Source organism: Pezoporus flaviventris, unplaced genomic scaffold, assembly GCF_033815535.1.
Source record: "Pezoporus flaviventris isolate CSIRO_AGI_PZ_B2104156 unplaced genomic scaffold, CSIRO_AGI_Pfla_v1 ptg000086l, whole genome shotgun sequence".
Classification (NCBI taxonomy): domain Eukaryota; kingdom Metazoa; phylum Chordata; class Aves; order Psittaciformes; family Psittacidae; genus Pezoporus; species Pezoporus flaviventris.
The window spans coordinates 641,448-664,547 of record NW_026892634.1 but is presented as its reverse complement, the minus strand read 5'-3'; the positions used below and the strand labels follow the sequence as shown (position 1 = coordinate 664,547).

The 23,100-nt window shown below is 35.4% G+C and overlaps 1 protein-coding gene across 2 annotated transcripts in view; it reads left to right on the top strand.

The window, feature by feature from the left end:
• ADAMTS19 (ADAM metallopeptidase with thrombospondin type 1 motif 19) overlaps window positions 1-23,100 on the top strand; it is a 149,924-nt gene that overhangs the window by 74,364 nt on the left and 52,460 nt on the right. For both annotated transcript variants that reach the window (XM_061475659.1, XM_061475658.1), the window contains exons 8-11: window positions 3,120-3,225; window positions 13,038-13,178; window positions 14,350-14,500; window positions 20,275-20,376. In XM_061475659.1, coding sequence (XP_061331643.1) covers window positions 3,120-3,225; window positions 13,038-13,178; window positions 14,350-14,500; window positions 20,275-20,376 — 500 coding nt within the window. The remainder of the gene's footprint in view (window positions 1-3,119; window positions 3,226-13,037; window positions 13,179-14,349; window positions 14,501-20,274; window positions 20,377-23,100) is intronic.

Genomic DNA, 23,100 nt, shown 5'->3' with positions numbered 1-23,100 from the left:
GCATCTTTGCTAAGAAAAAACTGTCGTGGTTTAAGCCCAGCCATGCAGCTCGCTCTCTCACTCCCCCCCCCCCCCATTCCCCCTTCCTCGCCTCCCACTCCTGGAGGGATGAGGAGGAGAATTGAAAGAATGTAACTCCCAGGGGTTGAGATAAGAGCAGTCCAGTAACTAAGGTATAACACAAACCACTGCTGCTACCACCAATAATAATATGAGAAATAATAAAGGAAGAGAATACAACCGCTTACCACCTGCCGACTGATACCCAACATGACTGAGCAGTGATCTAGCTCTTCCGGGTTACTGCCCCCAGTTTATATAGTGGGCATGACGTTCTGTGGTATGGAATACCTCTTTGGTTAGTTTGGGTCAGGTGTCCTGTCTCTGCCTCCTCCCGGCTTCCCCTCCTCCCTGGCAGAGCATGAGACTCGCAAAGTCTTTGGTCAGACTAAACATCGCTTAGCAGCAACTGAAACCATCGGTGTTATCAGCGCTGTTCCCAGGCCAAAAGTCAAAAACACAGCACTGCACCAGCTACTAAGAAGGAGAAAAATGACTGCTGCTGCTGAGCCCAGGACAGTATGAAACCTGCTATGTGCATAGTTCTTTGGGATCAAACTGGGGGGCAACTAATAGTACGCATGGATAGCAACTAATAGTACGCATGTTGTTGTATGAAAAGACATTGCTAATATACTTGAATCTGCCATTTTAGAGGCCAAAAGAAGGTTAGGGGACTTATTTTCCCTGCAGAAAACTAGAGAGCACCAAACAGTTTTCTGTTAGCACTCATCAACAGTCAGAGGGAGGCTGGGGGATTTATCTTTCTGTAGATCCCAGCAAGTATGTTTTATCCAACTTGGGATACCTATCATCAGTAGGTGTCCTGGTTTAACCCCAGCTGGTGACTTAAGCACCACACAGCTGCTTGCTCCCTCTCCCCCCAGAAGAATGGGGGTGAGAACTGGGAGGGTAAAAGTGAGAAAACTCATGCATTGAGATAAAAACTAATTGGAATATTATTATGATCATTAAATTATAATGAAAAGGAAAATAGCAAAGAGGGAAAAAAAAAAACAACCCTCCAAAAACCCAAACTAAGAAAGAAAAGTCTGATCGATACTCAGCCACTCCTTGAGCTGTAGCCCCCCCCCCCCTTAGTTTTAACATCGAGCATGATGCCATAATGTATGGGATATATATGGAATATCCCTCTGGTGAGCTGGTGTCAGCTGTCCTGGCTCTGTTCTCTCCTAACTTCTTGTTCAGCCCCAGCCAACTTGCTGGTGGGGTGAGAAGCAGAAAAGGCCTTGAGTCTTTGTAAGCACTGCTTAGCAACTACTAATACATCCCTGTGTCATCAGCACTGCTTCCAGAACAAATCCAAAATATAGCTCCAAGAAAATTGACTCTACCCCAGCAAAACCCGGCACAATAAGGAAGGTATTTCTGAATTTTGATGACAGTAATAGGAATGCCGACAAGACTTGGATTTTTTTCTCTACCAAGAGTAAGTTTTCCATTTTGGTTTAGCGGTTTGTAAATTAATTGCTTCAGCTGAATCCAGGGCCCTGATGTCTGCTTCTTCTGGTATCAGTTCCAGCTCTACTACTTAGAGCTACAGCATTAACAGCAGCTCTCTCTCTTCCAGTTTGGTCGTCAAAACTTGTGAGAAAATATATGTAAGTCTGGAACTACATGGCACAAAGTAGTTTTGAAATATTTTTATTTCAGCCACTGGCATGTAGCATTAAAAACAAAACATTACATTTCAGAGCATTTCTTATTTGTCTTATTTTCAATGGAGTTAATATAAATGATACCTGTATTTAGCATGAGGTGTCATTTGAAGGACTTCACTTTTTTGTTTTCAACATGTTTTGCCTTTTTTTGTAACTCAAATTATTTTTACTCCTGCTTCATTTTTTCTCCCATCTTTGGAAAGAAATAATAGAAGTCAGAATATTCTGCCTTATTCACATCTAGTCTGTGATTTTTTTTTGTTCAGTCTTGAACAACATTTTTTGTCATGAGTTCTGTGTCAAAAAACTTTCAGCCAGCTCGGTTAAGAGCAGCATTGCCAGACTAGCAATGGGCTTACTACTTGAATTTTGTGTTGTGGATGAGGCATTGTGCTTACAGGCTGACAAATAGTTGGATTCTAAGGAGAATGACTTTTATCTTGTTATGTTATCTTATTATGACTAAATTTCAAACGCTGTCAAACATTTCAAACTTGACCTTTACATGCAAACATCCAGCAAACATTTTGGTCCAGAGGACACCATTCCATTGAAAGGATGTTCCTTGGAAGAAGGCCAAAAATTTGAAAGAGCGTTTTGATTGCTTGCTTTGAAATTTCAAACGAGTGACAGTAGGTCCCCTCTAAATATATTTGTGGTCTGGAAAAAGTCACTTTTACTCAAATTAAGCTACATATTCCTCAAGCTTTTACAATTACAGACATTTTACTTTTTAGAAGCTGAACTTGAACTCAGAAGCCTACCATTCAGGCTTCTATTTTTTTGAAAACTTAGGTATCACACAGTAGAGGCAATGACCTCACCTCTACAATGAATGTGTTTGTTAGGCTGCAGTCTCCTGTGGATTCTTCTCTGACTCTCTTACACATTTTTTAAATCATCAACATGCTGAACATTATATCACTACTTAACAATGATAATGTGGGGGTATGGCTTTGTGCTTTGTGTTCTGTTCTTCTAAGTCTGTCAGAGCAAATACCTGTTCTGATTTCTGTCCTATTGCTGTAGACATCTCTTTTCGTTTACGGTAGTATCAAGACTTATATGTATGTTCTATCACATTCATCAAGGTACCTAGCAATGCTTTTAAAGCATACAGTTTCTGCATATTGCAGTCTTTATAATCATATTGTTGTGATTTGTTAGCTGGTTGTGATTTGTTTGCCATCTTTTATCCAATTTTGTGCTAAAATCAGTTTTCTGCCTTACAAGTTAAGTAAACCTTTGTCAGATGTCTATATATTTGGATGGCACTTACCACAATAAGGTTTCAGATTTGTTTGGACTCAATAATGCCATAATACGTACAGATAGTAATAACAAAAAATAATTTATTGTGGTGGTTGTGTTTCCTAGGTATAGCATATCTAAGTGGAATGTGCAGTGAAAAACGAAAGTGTATAATTGCCGAGGACAATGGCTTGAATCTTGCTTTTACTATTGCCCATGAAATGGGTCACAAGTAAGTATGTGGATAAGAAGCCCTAGTATTTGTTTGCATGTAATATTACTATGATTTGATTCATTTGAATGTGTATTTTAGTTTTCCCTTCCTCTTTCAGAAATGCTTTTTAAATTTGATGGAAAATTTGGAAAACAGTGTTTTTGTTAATAATAATAGTGACATCTGTTGATACATAGTATGTAAATTAAGAAAATGTTTACAACTTGGAGTAATACAGATGTCTTTATGGCTACACAATAACCAGGTTAGCTGGGAGGGCTGACATCGTCTAGAGGAAAAACAGGTGCCCCAAGATGTTTTTTCTTTTGAGACTCTGGTATTGTGTATCAGATCCACCTCTGACTATTGTTGCCAACAAACATTTTAATGAGATCATGAGTTGGAAGAGCCTTCATTTAATTTGGCTTTCTCAGGATAGATACGATTAAAGTGTATAATGGTCACTGGTCATCGTGACATTAATATTGTTTCTTCCTCCTCTTAATAGAAAAGAATGACAAAGTGCAGGTGAAGATAACTTTCCTTTAAAATTGGATTGGGTGTTTTTACTCATGCCAAGAGGAATGCTTTGAAGCAAAATGGAAAATTTCTCAAGTTGCAGTATTCAAATTTAAAGTTGGTAAAAGTTGGTTAGATTCTTGTCTTCAGTACTTGTTGAATAAATATAAATAGGAGAGGTCTTATTTTTAAATAAAATAAAATAAAAGGGAGGTGTGTATTAATCTGTCATTTTTACCTGTAATGTCTGTTCCAGGTATCTGTGTATACATTTTTAGAATAGCAGCTTCAAAGTGTCAACAGAGAGGGATGTTTTGTTAAATCCTTTGAACCTCTGTGCATTGAAGTTAGGTATCTTAGGACAAACACTTTGAATTAAAAGTGATTTGGTTTAAATTTGGTCAGAGCTGAGAATGGATGTCATAGCATCTAATGTTGAAACATGAGTGGATTACAAGAAAGAATTGAAACTTAAAATATTTCTATTTAAAATTTGTTCTGTATGCAAAATAAGCAGATTCAGAGCAATTTTGTAACTTGTTAGATGCTGTATGAAATCAGTATTTTCTGTTTTTTCTCTTTTTGGATTTTCCTAACTGCAGAAAGCAGCTCCAGGTTAATATGACTCAGCCCGTTAGAGTGATAGTTATGGTAAAGGAAAGACTTCAAAAGAAAAATCTTTTTTTTTATGTTTTGTACCCGTATGCTCTGCTTTTACCTTTTTTTTTTTTTTTTTACTGTAGTAGTGTTTGCTAATATTGAAAGAGAGGAATAGCTAGAGGAGGACACATTTCTGTATCCTTGTTCCTATTACAGTAAACCAAGGATAAGGGGAAAGAAACAGTCATTGAATATGATCTGAAGATAAGTTCACTGGTGGAGTAAATTAGAAAATTTATTGAGTCAAGTATGATAATATCAGATGTTTTAGAGAAATATAAGTACTGCTTTATGCTGCACAATAAAAATATGTTTAAGGAATAAAATTTGAAGGTGCAATTTCTGGATTTGAAAAAAAGAGGTATCATGATCATGAAGACGTGTAGTACCTTATGCTTCCTGAGAAATGGTGATGTACAAAATCCTAGATGCAGAAAATGGGAGGTAGGTATAAAATTCTTGCAAAGTTATGGGTGATGTGTTGGTTCTGCATAAGCAATTTTGAGAACGTGGGATACCGATTTTATAAAGAAGTTTATGTCTTGCAGCAGAGAAATCAGATCTTTGACATTCTGAGGGCTGCTGTATGAGAAACAGTATCCGTAACAAATTGGACTGGGAAGCTCACTGTTGCTCCGCAGCAGATATTCCAAGACTGCTGCTCAGGCCAGGCTCTATAACCCTTGTTGTATTCAGAAGCAGCCTGACTGTCAAAGATGTTGAGCTTTAACTGTTTTGACTGTTTTTCATCATTATTGAGTTTTTTGTTCCAAATAAAATTATTGTTGACTGTCAACTGAAGTGCAGACACAGGAACCTAACTTTGAAAAGCACTCTTGCAATTTGCAAAATTAAGCTTTAGAATTATTTTTAAATAATTCTAAAGAGAGAAATGGCTTTGCTTCTCTGCAGTTTGTGCATAGCTGCTGAAAAATAGATGTATTTTTATATTATTTTTTGTATTTTTTTAATACCTGTGGTAACATTTTCTATCCTGTTTATTAAAAAATATTCACTTTACAGGAAATTTTATTCATAAAGTATAGTACTTGTTTAATAAGAAACTACTTTTATTAAATTTACTCTTTAACAAGAAAGATACAATGCTTCCCCTTTTGTTTGTTACTTACTTTATTGTTTTTATAAAAAGCAGTAGGGGGGTTTCAGTTTATATTGCATTTCAGCATTATATATTCTTTATTTCAAATATGATTTTTATGAGAATAATCCCACCAATTTAATCGCAAATGCTGCCTTTTTTTTTTAATGGAAAAGGGTCCATAAGATAGCTGTTCAGAACTACTGCAATAGAAAACCCACAGTGCACTGCCATTTTAAAAATAGAGTTTTTTGTTTTAAAATATTTTAATGCATTTCAAAGCATCTATTAGATGTTCAACCATACAGACAGGACAACTCAATACCCCTCCAATGACAGTAGATGCAGGTCAGTGGCAAAAAAATAGTGTTATCCCAATAAAGAGTCACAAGGTTCTTGACATCACCTTTGATTCTGTCATTCAATTTTTGTGCTTTATTAGGTAAGTTCTTTAAAAATCGATAGTCTTCAATCTTCTTGCATGCGTATCAAAGCAGGCATCTGTGTTCTGAACTCATGAAGTTTTGCTGATTTAAATCAGCCTAGGATCTTACTGGGCAGATAGATATGTCTTATCAAACTTTCCAGTGGCCTGGAAATTGCCCAACAAAATACATTTGCAATTAGAGATAACAGAAAATGCAGTTTACTACGTATCATGCATGTCCATTTACTCAAACTCTCAAAATCTATATGGTGATTCAAAACCATGAAGAAAATAGTTTTGCTTAGTCCAGTTCTAAGAACAGAGGCTCAGTAAAGATCTTCTTACTTTCTGCAAGCACATCACAACAATACCTACCAGAAATCAAGCTGGACTAGCCTTTTGGCTAGACAGCTAAAGAAACAGTTTAGGAAGAAATGAATCACTGAGGCAGTGAAGTAAGCCTACATCAGCGTTTTTTGTAAGTTAAGTTTAGGTTAATCAACTTTCTCTCTAGCAAGATATCAGGCTCCCATTTCTCCTAGACTGCAGTATGCCAGCATGGATTTAGAGTTAACTCTTCTTAGAACAGCATTTGTAAACTGAGCTGCTAGTGACTGAACATCCTACAGGATGCATAGGCTTAATTGATAGTCCAATACATTTAAATACATTAAAAAGTTGGCAAGAGATCATCACAATGTCAAAGTTTTATGGCTTTTGTTAACAGGGAAACCTTTTTTTTTGTCTATTCATTGAGTACATGGTAGCCTGAAGTCTTTTTTCCTGATTACATATTTTCTTCAATTTGGAGAAATGTCATATGTCAGTGTTTTTCACTGGCATACGATTAAAGGCATAAACTGCAGACATAATTGTTTATCTGGAAGTACTGCCGTTTGCAGGATGTGGCATGGGTATCGTATTTACTAGAAGTGAATACTTTTCCTGTATTGCATACTGTCTATAAAAAAAAAAACAAAAACCTTCAGCCACAAGTAGTATCTGTCTGCATATTATGATGCTAAATACATCTGTCACATCAAAAGCTTTAAATTATTTATATACTTAAGTCAAAAGACCATGGCAAGGTGCTATGTCTGGATCCAACTTCCTAGAGAATGATCAATGGTTCACAAAGCAAAAATATTCATTGCATAAACATTAATTTTTTTCTTCTAATCAAATTATTAACAAGAAAATTGAGGTTTCCTTGTCTAGTAGACTTTTCCTTAGAAGACAGTGTTTTTCCAAAAGAAATAATCTTCTTTTAACATCATAGTTTTTCTGCAGCTGAGTTACTTGTGTTGCAATTCATTTCAGCCTAAATAATTCATTTACAAGTACTAATGATGTGTCTTATCACATTTATGCAATGACCTGTGAAGCCCTTATGTATTTTAAAACACTTGTGAAAAAATCATAAAGGTTTACTTCACCAGCTGGGCTAAACAAAACCAAACCACATATTTTAATTCGTATTTGTACATTAATTCTGTAAAATGGCTGATAGAAACCTGCTGCTAGTCCATTTGTTTACTTAATTTTCCATATAAAGACAGCAGTGTGATACAAGTTTTTTTGTTTAAAATCTGCAATCCAAGCACTAACAAAGTAGTCCAGCTTCCGTTTTCCTGTCAGTAATAGTCAATGAGTGGTGCTATTTTCACTTACCAAATACATCTGTGTGATACAGTGATATGCAAGATTTCATATTACCCAAATTCTTGTGACAATCTTTGTACTATTAAATGCTGTATACAGATCTAAACCTTGACATTTCCAAATGCATACCTTAAGAAGTTTTAATCATTCTAACATAATATTGTGTGTAATTATGACAAAAAAGAAAACAGTGGAAATAATAGGGAGGATAATACTTTGTAATTAATAATAATTTTTAATTATTCTTATTTTTTAAAATTAATACAATCCATTACAGGTTTGTGATTTATTTGCTAGAATTGAAGAAAATCTATAGGTTAATAATAGCAATAAATCTACAAATGCTATGTAGCAATCATTTATTAAAAAAAAAACTGGAAGAAATCAGATGGCAGCCTGATCCCATCACACATCACCGGCATGAACTGGCACCAGCGGTCAGAGATTTACTGTCTCCTTCACAAGGGGAACTTTTTTTTCAATAATTTTCATTCTAACTTGAGTTTAAACTAGTACTGTTACACTGAATCTGCAGTTTATGCTCATCACTCCTCTGCTGCTTACCTCATGGGCTGAACTCTTTATCTTTTAGGATTTGTGAATCTACTATACTGCACTATACTGAATATTCAGCAACCTACCCCTGGTTCCTTTGGTACTTGCTCTCGTGCTTTTCCTAATACATCTCTTATTTCCTAACCTCTTTCACTGTTAGTGACTGCCTGAATGGTAGTAATTCTCTTTAATCTTTTTAATTCTAGCTGCTTTCTTTTATTCACAGATAGACCTAAAGTAATTCTCCACATCCATCTGAATTCATCTTATTACTTGCTCATGTATGAAGGTTTTGATACTACTTAGTCTTTGTGGCTGCTAGTTTAATAGCAGCATTCTTGTTCAGCTCCACTACCATGCTTTTAAGTGGAATAAGATGGTGATCTCTTGCCATTTGAAAAGCACAAAGAAAATAATGAATAAATAATAAAAAGCTTTTCACCTGAAAGAGTGTTGGGTCACTGAGCAAATGATGACATGAATGTAGGACATGTAGGAGACTTTTGGAGTCATATAGTGAGAATACAATATAGCACTTTACAATGCTGACCTAATTCTTTCCAAAAGTTGTGGGCATAGCCCACATATTAAATATAATATAATGACCAAGGACCCTTTGTTGAGCCTTAAAAGAGCTTTTATTTCTTAATACTCAACTATAATTAAATGAAATCAAAGTGTGGTACTTTGTATTATTTTTTGGTGTGTGGGTTGACACTGAAAGGCATTTTGTGCCTGTAAGCCTATAACCTATTCCCTTGGTGGCAGGAGAGGTGCTGTCATCTATCTTGAATCCAGCTGTATGCATATAATTGCAGCAGGAGTGAATTGTAAAAGAATTATTTTTTAACTGAAAAAATGCACTAATATTTGTCTCCTGCTTTCGGTCACCTAAATCGTTAGCTTTGACTTTCAAGCAGAGAGAAATTAAGGGTTTTCCTTTGTGCTGTTCCTACTGCACATTAAACATCAATAGGGATCATCTTCAAAATTTAGTAGAGATTGCTCCAACTTTCTGCATGATATCACAAAAAAATCTGGCAGTGTTTCTTAAACAAGTTTTAGAAGTTTTATTAGATAAAAATATTTTTTCAGTTGACTTGACAACCATGTATAATGTTAGTGAGGTTTATTTGACCAAGGCTCCTTGTCAAAATACTTTTAAACTGAGATTATTAAAATACCGTTTAATTTCATAGTGTGAGTTGAAATATCGCTAATATTTGAGTTAGGGAATGCATTCCATAGGATGTTTCCTACTTTCATATTTCATCTGCCATATATAGTCTTTTACCAGAATGGGTGGAGTAATTTTTATGTATCATTGAAAAAAATAACACTCCTGTTCTTATAAAAGAATTTTTATCTCTACAGATACCATCAACTACTTTGAAGCACAGCACTGTTGTCTTTGTTAATTATGTTTTTTCAGACTGTGGCAAAGTTTTCCTCTTACTCCAAACTCACTATCTTCCTCCCACATGCATATGGTGGTGGTTCACATGAGTTTGAATGATAACAGCTGTAGCTGAAAAGAACTTATAGACAGAAACAGGAATGTGCCCAATACTAGCATAATGAATTCTATAGGAAGAGCACAGAACAGCACCTTAGACAGTTTCTGCTGTGCCTTTGATATAGTGAAAGCATGTAGTTGTCTCCTTCCTGTAGACAGTGCAGCAAGGAAGGCTAGAAAATGCCATGACCACAACATGAGCATCGAATATTATTATACCATTGACTGTTAACAAGAAGCTGATACACATGCTTCCTTTACATACTCTCTTGCTGGAGAAGGTCACAATGACGTTTCACCTTCTTTCTTTTACCACACATTATGTGGTGTAATGAAAGAAATCAGGAATCAGTACTACTCCATATATACTTTTATGTGGTCTTGGAATTGAAACTAGGTCATATAAAAATACACAGTTGTTACCATACTATAGGAGGCATCAACAGTACACATTGAGGAAAAGATTTCTAAGAATTTTTAAGAGCGAGTTCTGTTGCTACTTTAGCATATTTCTTGTGTATTGTTTTGCAATTTAGTTAGTTCATGTTGGCATAATGACCTGTAATTCATTTTTGAAGTAGCTATTCATTCAGCTAGTCAAAGGCTTTGATACTGGTCTCCGATATTTGTTGGTTATTTTGTAATGTGTACTTAGTTTGGAGGTGGAAGCATATTGAAGAATAAACTCTATTGGATTAGTGCAGATACATTGAACTACATTTGAATGTCAAGCAGATTAGAAATGCTATAAAAGAACAGCATCTGAAGTATTGGAAGACAATTTTGTCCTCAATTCATGTACTGATAGACTACACAGAACACTTACTTGGTAGCAGATTGGAAAAAAAAGGATTACACTGATGTTTGTATGTAATGTTGGCTAGTAAAACTGTTTTTTGAAACAGGAAAAGTCTTGGTTAAGCTCAGCAAACATTTTTCTGGGTGATTTTAAAGACTAGTTTATGACAAAGTCTGACTTTAAGAATTGTTCCTTAGAATATACAGTGGATGGAAAATAATAGTAATATGAAATTATGTTGTTTTTTTTTTTTAATTTTAAAAATATTTTAAGTAATATATATATATGTGTTAATTTCCACTTAGTGTAAATGGAGACATCAATTCTGTAGTAAGCCGTATCATAAAATTATATGTGCTTATGTCGTGGTTTAAACCTAGCCACGCAGCTGGCGCTCTCACTCCTCACCCCCCACCCCCTTCCTCCCCTCCAGCTCCTAGAGGGATGGGGAGGAGAATTGAAAGAATGTAACTCCCATGGGTTGAGATAAGAACAGTCCAGTAACTAAGGTATAATACAAATCACTGCTGCTACCACCAATAATAATGATTATTAGGGAAACAACAAGGGAAGAGAATACAACCCCTCACCACCTGCCGACTGATACCCAGCCTGACCGAGCAGTGATCTCACCCTTCCAGGTAACTGTCCCTATTTTATATAGTGGGCATGACGTGCTGTGGTATGGAATACCTCTTTGGTTGGTTTGGGTAAGGTGTCCTGTCTCTGCTTCCTCCCGGCTTCCCTTCCTCCCTAGCAGAGCATGAGGCTCACAAAGTCCTTGGTCAGACTAGACATTACTTAGCACCAACTAAAACCATCGGTGTTGTCAGTGCTGTTCCCAGGCCGAAAGTCAAAACCACAGCATTGCACAAGCTACTAAGAAGGAGAAAAATGACTGCTGCTGCTGAACCCAGGACAACTTATATGTTATAAATGCTTTATTTCAAATCATAGTGTATATGATACTGATAACTGAGTACGTTTGCAGTAAGGAAGTATAGAACTTGAAGCGCTGTAAGCAAACTATTTCTTGTGCAGTCAGCAAAGTAAAATCTCATTAGATTTTCTGTGTTCTTCCATATGGATATTGCTCTTCAGATAGGGATGTCTCAAATTCTGTATGTCAGGCATGTAAATAGAATGTAAGGAGAGTGAAAAGGCACTTTTGTGTAGTTGTTTTGTCCCATTCAGGTCATTCAGGAAAAGATAGAAACTGGGATGAGAGCTGGGATGAGAGTCAGTTGGATTTGTTTACCACAGTTAAACAGTTTACGGCTGATAAAATTACCCTCTTCATGCAGAAGCAGTTGTTCCAGTGCTTCAGATTGTGGAGTGTACACATCACTGTAAGAGGCTGAGCACTCTGATAAGCAAGATAAAGCCCTACATGGTGTTTAAATTCGTGTCATTAGTAAACCCAAGGTCATGCAGGCTTGCAAGATAATATAAAATTTGATGTAATCATGAGGGGGGGTTGGGATAGAGTGGGGAAAAAAGTGAACTGGTGTTTTCAGTGATGGGTGGCAAGGTTTTTTGCCCTTTGGCACTGCAGTCTGGTGAAATATAGAGAAGGAATTATGTACTCTAGTTTAAAACAGCAAACTTCTCACATCTTTGCAGTCTCTAAGCAGTTTGATTGCTCTTTGGCTGAAGGAAACAGTAAGAGGTATAAAGCTTTATTTATCCTAAAGTTTTGCTTTTCTGCAGTGCAGAGTAGGGCTGCAAAATTCCAGCACCACTTTGAGTCCAGTGCTCTGGACAGTAGTCCCATGCTCCCTCAAAAATCTTCAAAATTAGCCTAGAGTATTTCGTTTATTTATCTTAATGCCAGTCAAGCATGTATCCACTTTGCTAATTTTCAAAACTTCATTTTGATTGAAGTCTGTCTTCTTCTTCTTTGTTTACTTTTTGTGAATGATGGTCACAATGAGTCTTCAGTTAATGTAGCATCTTCAAGCTAATTTTTAGTAGAATTTTTAGTTGCTGTGAGAACTCACTGGGATGCATATGGATGCTGAGTCTTAAAGTCAAAATCCATTGACTCGCTTCAAGAGTGGTAATTCTAGCAGTAGTCGTTGAAAGCACATTTAGGTGATTTTTCTGTAGATACAATAATTATACATTAATAAGTATTTTACTATTCTATAAAACGTTAACGAACAGAATCTTTGGAATTAAGATAGAATCACTGCCAAAGTATGGAACAATTCACTGATGTAAAAAAGTAAATTTCCAGTATTTCTGTTGCCATTCAGTGAGAGAAGTACATTTCATTAAACCTGAAGTAGTTGTGCAGTTCTGAACATTCAAAAAGTTGCCCAAAGTATATGTTGAACAGCTCATTAGAAAGTATCTTTACCATCAAATGGATGAGGCTTCAGTCTCACCTTATAGTGTAGAACTGCCCTCCACACACATTTCCATGAACTTCTGTGAAAAGTATCATGGAAAAATACCAGAAGAGAATTCTTACATGTAATATGCATGAGTTTTTCATAACCCTTGCAAGAGTTTTAACTTATAAACATTTTGAAAACAACTTGTTATTTTGTTGTGCTTTGGTTTATTTTTTAATAACTCCAAAATTCAGCATGGGGATAAACCACGACAATGACCACCCATCCTGTGCAGATGGTCTTCATATCATGTCTGGGGAGTGGATTAAAGGACAGAATCTTGGGGATGTTTCATGGTCTCGGTGCAGCAGGGAAGATCTGGAAAGATTTCTCAGGTATATCATTCAAGAAAAAGAACTCTTACTGTTTGTCATTTACCGATGGTAGCAACAAGTATAATGAAATAAGTTTTCAGTATTTTTACCACTTCTGTGGGAGATATCTCTTTGTAGAAACCATTAAAATAATTTTAATTGTCATGAACTATATTTGACAGATTGATTAAAATCTGATTTCAACAATTAATTGTATTTTTATATATGCATGTGTTACGGTACATCATTATACTTATATATATTATATACATTTATATATGTGTAAATATATTTATATTAGTATCATATGTATTGAAGAATGTTGGGCAGTCAATGGCCTATGAACATTATGTTGATTCTCTGATCTATGTTGTACTGTTTAATATCAAACCATGCAGTATAATTACATTATTTCAATTTTTAATAGAAATTTACTGTGAAATATTTATTACAGAATAGTATACCCAGAAACCAAATTAAAACATTTAGTTTCATCTGTATGGGTCTGCTCCCTAAAGCTCTGTTCCTTTATTAAGTTTAAACAGTTAAGCAGTTCTCAAAGGTCTGCTTCATGACACTGGAATAGAATAGTTAGATGTATCAGTCTGACACATCTGTAGTGAATCTAGACAGAAATCAAAACTATGATTTGGTGCTTTAACAAACAGGTTTAAGTATTTTCCTTTTTTTTTCTTTAGTTTTTGAGAAACGTTAAATTTGGCTACCAACTCAGAAATGTATTTTTTAAAACATATACATATGTAATTTGAAATTATTAATTTGAGGTCCTCAATTCATATTTCAGGTACTTTGAGATGTGAAAACTAAGCTACACACCTGCCTATGCATTATCAATTGTCTGGTTTTCGTAGCTGTTTAAATCTCTATCCAAGCCTTAATCAGTTCCTTAAATTTTGCACTAAAATGTTGTCCAGCACTTTCCTGAAATTCCTATTGTAGCAGATAAATTATATTGTCTTTCTGCAAATGTGCAACATCAGAACAGACCGTTAACTTTTATCAAGTAATCTATATTAATTTATACAAAATCATTTCTCTGAATGACAGCAAAGTGCTGCAAATGAAAAATCTCAAGAGTCTATATTTTTCTAATGTCAAATGCATGTTTAAGTCAGCGTGACAATCAGACATTTTAGGATTGCTCAGCATATAAATGTTTGCATATTGCCAGGTCAAAGGCCAGTAACTGTCTGCTACAGACGAATCCTCAGAGCCTCAATTCTGTGATTATTCCCTCCAAGCTCCCAGGAATGACCTACACTGCAGATGAACAGTGTCAGATTCTTTTTGGACCAACAGCTTCCTTCTGCCAAGAAATGCAGGTAAGGATGAGTGTATACTTCAGAAAATGCACCTACCAACTCATTTTTTCTGTGAGGGATATTTGTGTGTATGTGTTTGTGAGAAAGGGAACATAGTATCTTTCAAAAGAGAAGTTTATACTTTGCTTTCCCAAGTTAATTTGAGTATTTTAATTTTTTTATCTTTTAAGTCTTGATTTGGATCTCCAAACATCCTGAGTCATGTTCTATCATACCATACCACTGGTATCTTCTTCGTACTTTGGAAGAAAATGTCATAGTGTGAAGACACCTTGTGGCAATGAATGGAGTATTTGCAATGTCTTCCACTTGGGACCGGGTTTCATTTGCAGGTTCAGTTTCATCACATTTTGGGTATTGAATTTCCATATCTGACCTGTATGTATACCTGCATACAGCAGTAGAGTATACCTCTGAACATATGCTGCCCCCCAGCAGTCCCTTATGAGCCCAAGTGGAGCTCTGCAGTACCATGGCAGTAGGAGTTCCGGTACTTAAATGAGTTTGCTGACATAGCTTCATGTCATTGCATGAAACAGTGCCACTGTTTGTAATATTGAAAAGACAGATTACTAAAACTGAATAGGTCCTGATGAATTTAAGGCCTAATTCTAGCAGACTTCATATCGAAGAAGCATTTAAGCACTTTGAGAATGGTTTTAACAGAGAAAAATCATCCTTCTTTAATGTCAAAAGAATAGGTACTAAATATGCTGAATTCCTCAAGACAAGATGGATAGATTACAAAAATGGATAAAGAATATGGAGTATGAACATGTATGATAGAAGGAACTGTGAAATAAAATTTCGTCAAAGCAGTCAGCCTGGAAATGTCAGGAGTATTTAATATGAAAGCATAATTCCTTACTCCAGTTCTTCAGTTCTCTTTGTCTTTCCCACTTGGGCATAGTACTCTTTTTGGCAAGTTTCAGTGAAAGTAGTAACTATCCTAAAGATTCTCAAATGAAACATTGCAATACACATATGACTAGTGCATGCATAATGAAAAGCACAAAACAAAAAGTGAACAGGAGCTGTAGGATACTACATAGTCATTATTCAAAATAATACTGTCTTATTGAAAACATTTTGACTCTGAAAGATGAGCAATAGAACTCAGTGCAGCGGTTATACGGATGCTCCTAATTACTTCCAAGTGCTTTTTTCATGAATTGCAATCTGTTTCTTGTTTTTCAGTACTTTGTTTTCAATTACAATATGTTATTTTGGTTTCTTATTCTCTAGAAAGCTATTTGGAACAAGAAAATGGTACAATGTTAGCCTGTTATTTCTTACAGGTCTTCTTTACCTGGTAGAAAGAAGAGTTTGAAAAGTAATTGAAGAGATACTCAGACCTGGAGACTTGCTGTTATATAATACCTTTACATGTTTTTCATTTCTCTGGACACTTCTCCTTTAATACCATTGTGCTTAGCTCTTATTCAGTCATTTAAATTCAGATAGCCAAGTGCTCCTTGTTATGTTTCATTCACAGATTCTTCTCTTCAGGTCCTGACTCCCAGATTTTTATTTTATAAATGTTACAAAGTTAAATTCAGTTAAGGCTACCCTGATAGTGTTCAATTATTTGCACTGAGAGTAATTGTTCATGTCTAATAATCTTCAATCGTTTTCTCATTTTTGGGGATTTTTTTTATGTAAGAAGACTCATTTTGGCTAAAACACTTATCCTTCCTTTTTTCTGCACTTCCTGGATCATTACTTTAGTAGTTAAAGAAAAGTAGTAAATATTAGTATTAAGATACCGTTGTAACTTAAATGCAAAGATAGGTATGTGAGCTTGCTTTGAAGAAAGAACCTGGTAATGATGCAAGACAATACAAAAGGCCAGTGGTCTTTTTAACTAAAACCCTGCAAATTTTTTTTTTGGTTTTCTTCATAAAACAAGTTTATTGCTTGATAACCTTATTGTCTTAACTGTAAGAAAAAGAAAACTTTGTAACAGTTTCTGAGAAAAGAGAAAAGGGAAGAGCCTTTTGCCGTTTCACAAAAATCCTCTGCAAAACTGGTAACCCTGAGCTGGAAATCATATAAACAAATACTGAACCACAAAATTATTGTAATGCATCTTGTTGTCCCCAAGCCAGGAAATGAGAAAGAAACATACTCCTTGAAGGTTCATTTAAACTTCAGTAAATCCAACAATTTATAGCCCAGAAATCCTTGGATACATTCTACTTGCTGAACAGTTCGTGCACTTCAGTGTAACTGTGAGACGATTATGAAATATGTTAGAGTTTTAGGGTTTTTGTGACTGGAGGATAATTTGATGAGTGGACTTCAATGCAGTCTTTTACATTAAGCAAGTATGTAACAGCTTTTCAAGAAAGAAAATGAGTAGCAATGGAAAATAATTTTCTTAATGATCTAAAAATAATCTACAAATAATGTTACTGAGCAGCACTTTACTATCATTTACGGTCAAATTACGTGGCAACCTCTCAGAAACAGTTCAGATGCCAATGATTTTCCCTAGTTATCAAGAATTCCTCTTTATAATTTAATAGTCCTTTTGCTAAAGCAAAGGATTGAAGGGACCATTGAGGGTCTACTCCCATATATTCCTGAGTAAGCCCCTCCCACTTCTGTTTTATGAAAAATGCTCAGACTTTTTTTTTCCTTTTCATCCTTATTTTAAAGACTTTTCCTTCATGCCCTAAGCAAAATTTATAGAGCCTGAGAAAGTGTGAGTGGATCTCAGAATGTAAGATTTACACGATGTTGCCATGCTTATCTTGTAAGGGAGCCAAGTTTGCTTTTATGCCCATGATGTCTCACACAAGAATCAATTAGACCCTAACATTGTTTCACATAACAGATAGTGAGATCATGGCCCAGAAGTTGTTCTCTATGATTAAATGTGATTGTAGAACTTGACAACTTAATATAATTGTTGAACTATTCGATGCTGGCTTTTAAGATTAAAGTCCAGGATGCGAATGCTATCTAGTCAGTTCCACTAAAACAATTCTTGTCATAACACAGCTGTGATCTTTGCACAGAAGTGGAAGACTGGTTAGATTTCATGATGATTTTTAAGGCATTTCAGGGAAAGATCACAATGAAAAGAACAAAAGTCATGAAATATTACAGCCCTAGTGAAATATCTGTCCTCATCTCCACCAGCACACTTTAAACAATCTTGACTTCGCACGAATACATTTCTGAAATGTTCTTTTTGTCTGTGGTCTTTCCTCTCAACTGGACCATCTTTCCAAATACTTATATGGTTGGAAATGCATCCTTCTGGTGCACACAGACCTGCCTTACTTTTTACATTAACTAAAAAAAAAAACCAAAACCCTACCCAAAAGCTGGAACGACTTCTGCTCTTTCTGTAGTAGACTTTCATGTTGTATTTTACAAGATTTTGCTGTTAAAAATTCGTTCTTTCAGGAAAAACAAAACAAAATAAAATACTTTGTGTGTGCTTGGCAATATTATGTTTTCCAGTGTACACACAATGAATTATTTTACAGGTTGTGAATATCTAATATCACATATATAAGTTTATCATCTCCAATAACTCTTACTTCTCTGGCTAGTCTAGAAGACTTTAATGGCTGTTAAACTATGTTTGTGATAGATAACTGGTAAACCTCTGTGAATGTTAATAGCTATTTTGATTTTGAATGAATCAAACTTTGTTCCCAGAGGGGTAAATTTCTTGTTTAAAAGTTTATGCTCGGATTTTGAAGTGATTGTAATATTGGCACTGGCCTCCAGATTTTCTGTTAGTTTTCATATGTGCATTATGTTTTTTCCCCAGACATATGCAGAAATCCCCCAAATGTCAAAAGTTAAATGCTAACAGTAGTTCTCATTTCTCTCCCTAGTGCAGTAGCAATGCAATTTTGAAGAATAAAGAGTAAGGAGTGATTTGTGATTTGTAAAGAGCCTATTTGTGATTTGACTGAAATGTAAAGCCCAAAAAAAACTTACAAGTCATCCTTCATTTCTTTGGATTGGGGAATCACAAAGTCTAGGATGAAACATTATAGTAATATTGAATGCTTATTTTAAAAATTGTTGAAGAGAAGCAAGTGGTTTTAGAATACAGTTCACTTAAGGCTCAAAGATGTTTCTGGCTGGGGAAGTTATGTTCATGGTTCATAAGGAGGTGGTACACAAGTATTTGCAGAAACATGCAGATATATACAAAACATATTAGCAAGTCAAGTGTCTTTACTTGATTTACTTTACACAGCTCGAATGCATTTATGTGGTCAGGTACCAAATCCTTGTGAATCCGACCTCGTTTTCCTGAGTTCAGAAGAGTTGTTTCCAGATTTGTAAGGAACTGTAAGTTTGTTGTCAGCCATTTTACAATGATATAAGATTTAGGGATATTTAAAAAAAAAAAATCTTAATTAGAAACGTTCAATTAGCGTATATTTTCGTGGAGTTGTTCCAACAGTATAGTTTGTCATTTCAAGGCTGGTATGGAAATACTTTGTCATGAACATCTGATACTTTGTCTCATTGACATTGTCTCCCAAAACTGGCCCAGAAATTTTGCTAAGTTTAGTTTTCAGCTTTGAAAGTGTATCTTTCAGTGCGTGTTAAAAATAAAACAACAAAAAAGCTCGAAACAATTCTCCCATGAACAAGAGCATAAATTAGAGCTTGATGTTTTAAAAATGCTTGTTAAAATAATCCAGGAACGGGATGAGACTTCTGTAGCTATATTGTAGGATATGCATAGGCTATCAACTGTCTTATTAGTTCAGACCACTACAGTCTTTGACTTTTTCTGAAAGTTGATGCTACAGACATTTTTACATGCAAGACTCTCACTGGAACTGTGCTGTTCCCTGTTTAGACACAATCTTTTGTTGAATTATGTTTCCTATGCTGTAAGGCTTTTTTCAAGTTAGCATAAGGTTTATTGCACATTTTCATGCATGGTGTAAAAGGCGGAGACTCGTACTGGATTTACCAATGCAACAAATTTCCATTAGAAAAAGTTCTGGCAAGCCTGATTTCAGAAAAACAATCAATCTTTATGTTATCCTGCCTGCAACCTGTCTCTTGATCCTTCTTGCTCCTCTTTGGAAATACTATACATATTTGTAGGGAATCAGTCTGCACAAGCAGTAACATTCATGCCACAACTGAGCTTCATATTCCCTGTGTACTCTTCCACCCAGTTTACTGTAAAGTCAGCAAGGAGAATGAAGTCATGACTGAAAATCATGGGAGAAGGAGGACTTTTTAGAGGAAAATAGGGAAAGCTGCCAAGGAAATTGGGGGTAATGTAAGCCAGCATTCTTCAAGGCTCAACTTTCTGTTGAGGAACATGAAACTATGATGTTCTGATGCTGATGAAGAGGGACAGAATAAACAACTTTTCTTTCCACCTCTGAAAGTCACCATTAACAACTACTGCAGTCATCTGCCTTCTCTTTTTCCCAGCAAAAATATCTCACCCTGATTTTTCAGTTTACTTTGTGTCTTCATTGTGGATATCAGACTTGGTAGCTGTCTTGAGGTATTTCTACAGGAATGAAGTAAGATAGCAGCAGTCATTGGAATGATATGAACAATGGGGACTTGGAAGTCCTAGAGCAGTATGATTAGTAAAAGCCTTAAGCAAAATTTGTGGACTTTGGGATTTGTGCATGTTGGACCTGTCTTTAAACATATTTCAGTACCATCAAACTGTTAACTTCATGACAACTTTAGTAGATTGCATGCAGAAAGCCTTGCATAACATAGGTTTTGTGGTTATCTGTGTGTTATTTGGTTTTCAGCATGTCATTTGCACTGGGTTGTGGTGTAAGGTGGAAAGTGAGAAGGAGTGCAAAACTAAACTGGATCCACCAATGGATGGAACAGACTGTGATACTGGAAAGGTATGTTTCTGGTGGAAAAGCAGTATAAATTATATTGAACACCTAGCAGTTAAGGTAACAAGCTGAATAGGTCTTTGTTTAAAGTTCTTGCTGCTTACCTCAGTTATAAGAAAAATCATACATATATAGTTGATTATATGTATGATATGTGATACATTATATATTACATATTGTATGATACAGATATGATTTAGAAGTACCTTTCTCTAACAGTGAATTAAAAAAAGCCGAAGCCACAGAAGTTTTGATGCTTACATGGTTTTATTTCAAATTTGTTCTGGTTTTGTATCCTATTTATGAATGGAATGCCATTACCGTAAACAGAAACATAAGCTGTCAAAGATAGATACAAAGTTCTCAGCTATGATTTAAGATTTAGAAATCATCTCACCAGAGGGATTGATACAGAGTGTGTTTATCACAAGTGATAAACTTTGTAAATCAACATTTGTAGTGTCAGTGCATGTAAAAGAGTGATGTCATTACGAGTATGCCATCAAAGACAAAGTAAATGGTCACCTAAAGTCAGACTTACATGAAATGTCCTTCAAGAGCCTTCTTGTTTGAATAATCTCTGTCATCTGTTTATTTAACTGCAAATAAAGATAAATAACCACAAACAGATAATAGAGAGGAGCATGAATATATGTTGGGATTTCATAATATTGTCCTGACAGCTGTTTCTCACAGGAGTGATTTGCTCTTTGAATCGTATTACATTCACCAGAACTGTCGTCATCACCCTACAAAAGTAAACAAATCTATAAATTGACAGATAAAATGATCGGATAACACCATTTTCCATACTAAGGGAAACATAGGGCTTATTCTTTTTCATATCTTTAATGATATTTGCTGCAAATATTTGATTTTGATAAATGTGTGTAGTTGATATTCTGTCTTGATATTTCTTTCCAATATCTGGAAAGTCAGGGACAAGCCTTTTGTTTGATGTTGCAGTCTTTACATTGAGACTAACATCCATGGTATGGAATGAGAAAGCGGTACCTCTTATTAAGACTACTCAAAATTTTCCCTGTGAAACCATTGCCACTGTGAACTGGGCACCCAAGATTAGTATGAGTCTTGCACATTAATGTCTGACTTGTGAATGGAGGTAATAGCAGCTTATTGCAGGGGACTCATTCTAACTGTGGGAACATTATGGGTAATGACATGGGTCATAGGAAAGTCCATCGATGAAGTTAACACTGTTCTCTTTATTGTAGAGCTTAGTTAGCAGGGAGTAAATAATTACGGCTAAGACAAAGTACTGATTCTCATTCGAACAGCTCATTGAGCCTTTTGCCAGGCTCAGAGATCTCTGATTTATGTCTAGCAGTAAAAAGCTAAGCAGACATCACTGAAACATCTCAGAGGATTAGAAGGGATTATTCTTCTTTTTTACTGTATTAACTGTCCAAGATGAGCTGCAGATTACACAGATTACTGGATTTGTTTTGGTTTAGTGATACTGTAGAGATGGAGTATTGTTGCCTTGTGCTCCTCTTAGGACCTTCTGAAGAGAGGGAAATTTCAGTTGCACAGCCTGTCCAGCATGGTTGATTTTAAGTCAAGGATTTATAAGCATCCTTCAGAGTCTACATTATGCAGATGCCACCTCTAGAAAAAAAGCATGTTGCCTATTACATTGGAAGGAATATCTTTAAATAAATCTGAACATTTTTGGTCTCAAACATACAAGAGTATAAAAAAATCTGTGGTATAATTATGTCATCATTGAAATGCCATGATTTAAGGAAAAAAAAATTGAGATCAATTGATCAATAAAGACCAGTTTGAAACTGCAAATGAAGTACGAAATATCCATATAAGGATTTAGCACAGACAATGTGACGGCAATTCTAAAAATTAAAAAAGCCTTTACTGACTGCATTGGTGGCATGTTTTCGTTTCCTTGAAATATGAGACTTCTTCATGAACTTTATCCATTGACAACAGTAATTCACAAATAATTCAGAGTGCAAAGAGAAATGGGTTAAATTACTGATGTTAATGGCATTAAGTGTTCATTGTTTATTTGTAGCCTTACTGTTTTGCAATAGCTGAAATTTTTTAATATGTGGGATGGGTATTCAGCTGGTATAAGTTGTTAAAGTACTAGTTTCTGCAGAATTATGATTCCTTACACTAGATATAGACATGGTTTACAGAGCATAATAATATTGATTGGATAATTTTTCAGTGAGAAATTGCAGTTGTCCTAGAAAATGATACATGCTAACAAGATTATTGAGATAATTATTATGATTTAAATAAATACCAGAAATTCCCATCTTTCTCAACACTAGCTTATTAAGGCTTCTATTCTCTCTTTGAATGCAAGTTATGAATAAAATATAATTTTCTCTATTACTTGTAATATCTCTTTCAATTGAAATTGTCACTGGATGATCAGTGACAATGCAGTTGCTGATAGTTACATGGGAGCTGTAATTGTAGTTCGCTGCAACAGTGAACCAAACATGTCCTGAGGTCAGCCCTGAACACTGTGCTGTGATCTTTTTTACAACTCAGCTAGAGGATGATCTCTGCAGTGGGTTTGGGCTAGATCCAGCAGCGCTTTCCTAAGAAGTGCCCAGTCTCAAATAAAGCGGCCACCATGGTCTGGGGACCAGAGAAAGGTCTCTGGCTTTCTTATTTACTAAGATAGAAAAAAAGGTTTTGGGCAACAATAGGAAAAAAAGCATACCTGGCTCAAAC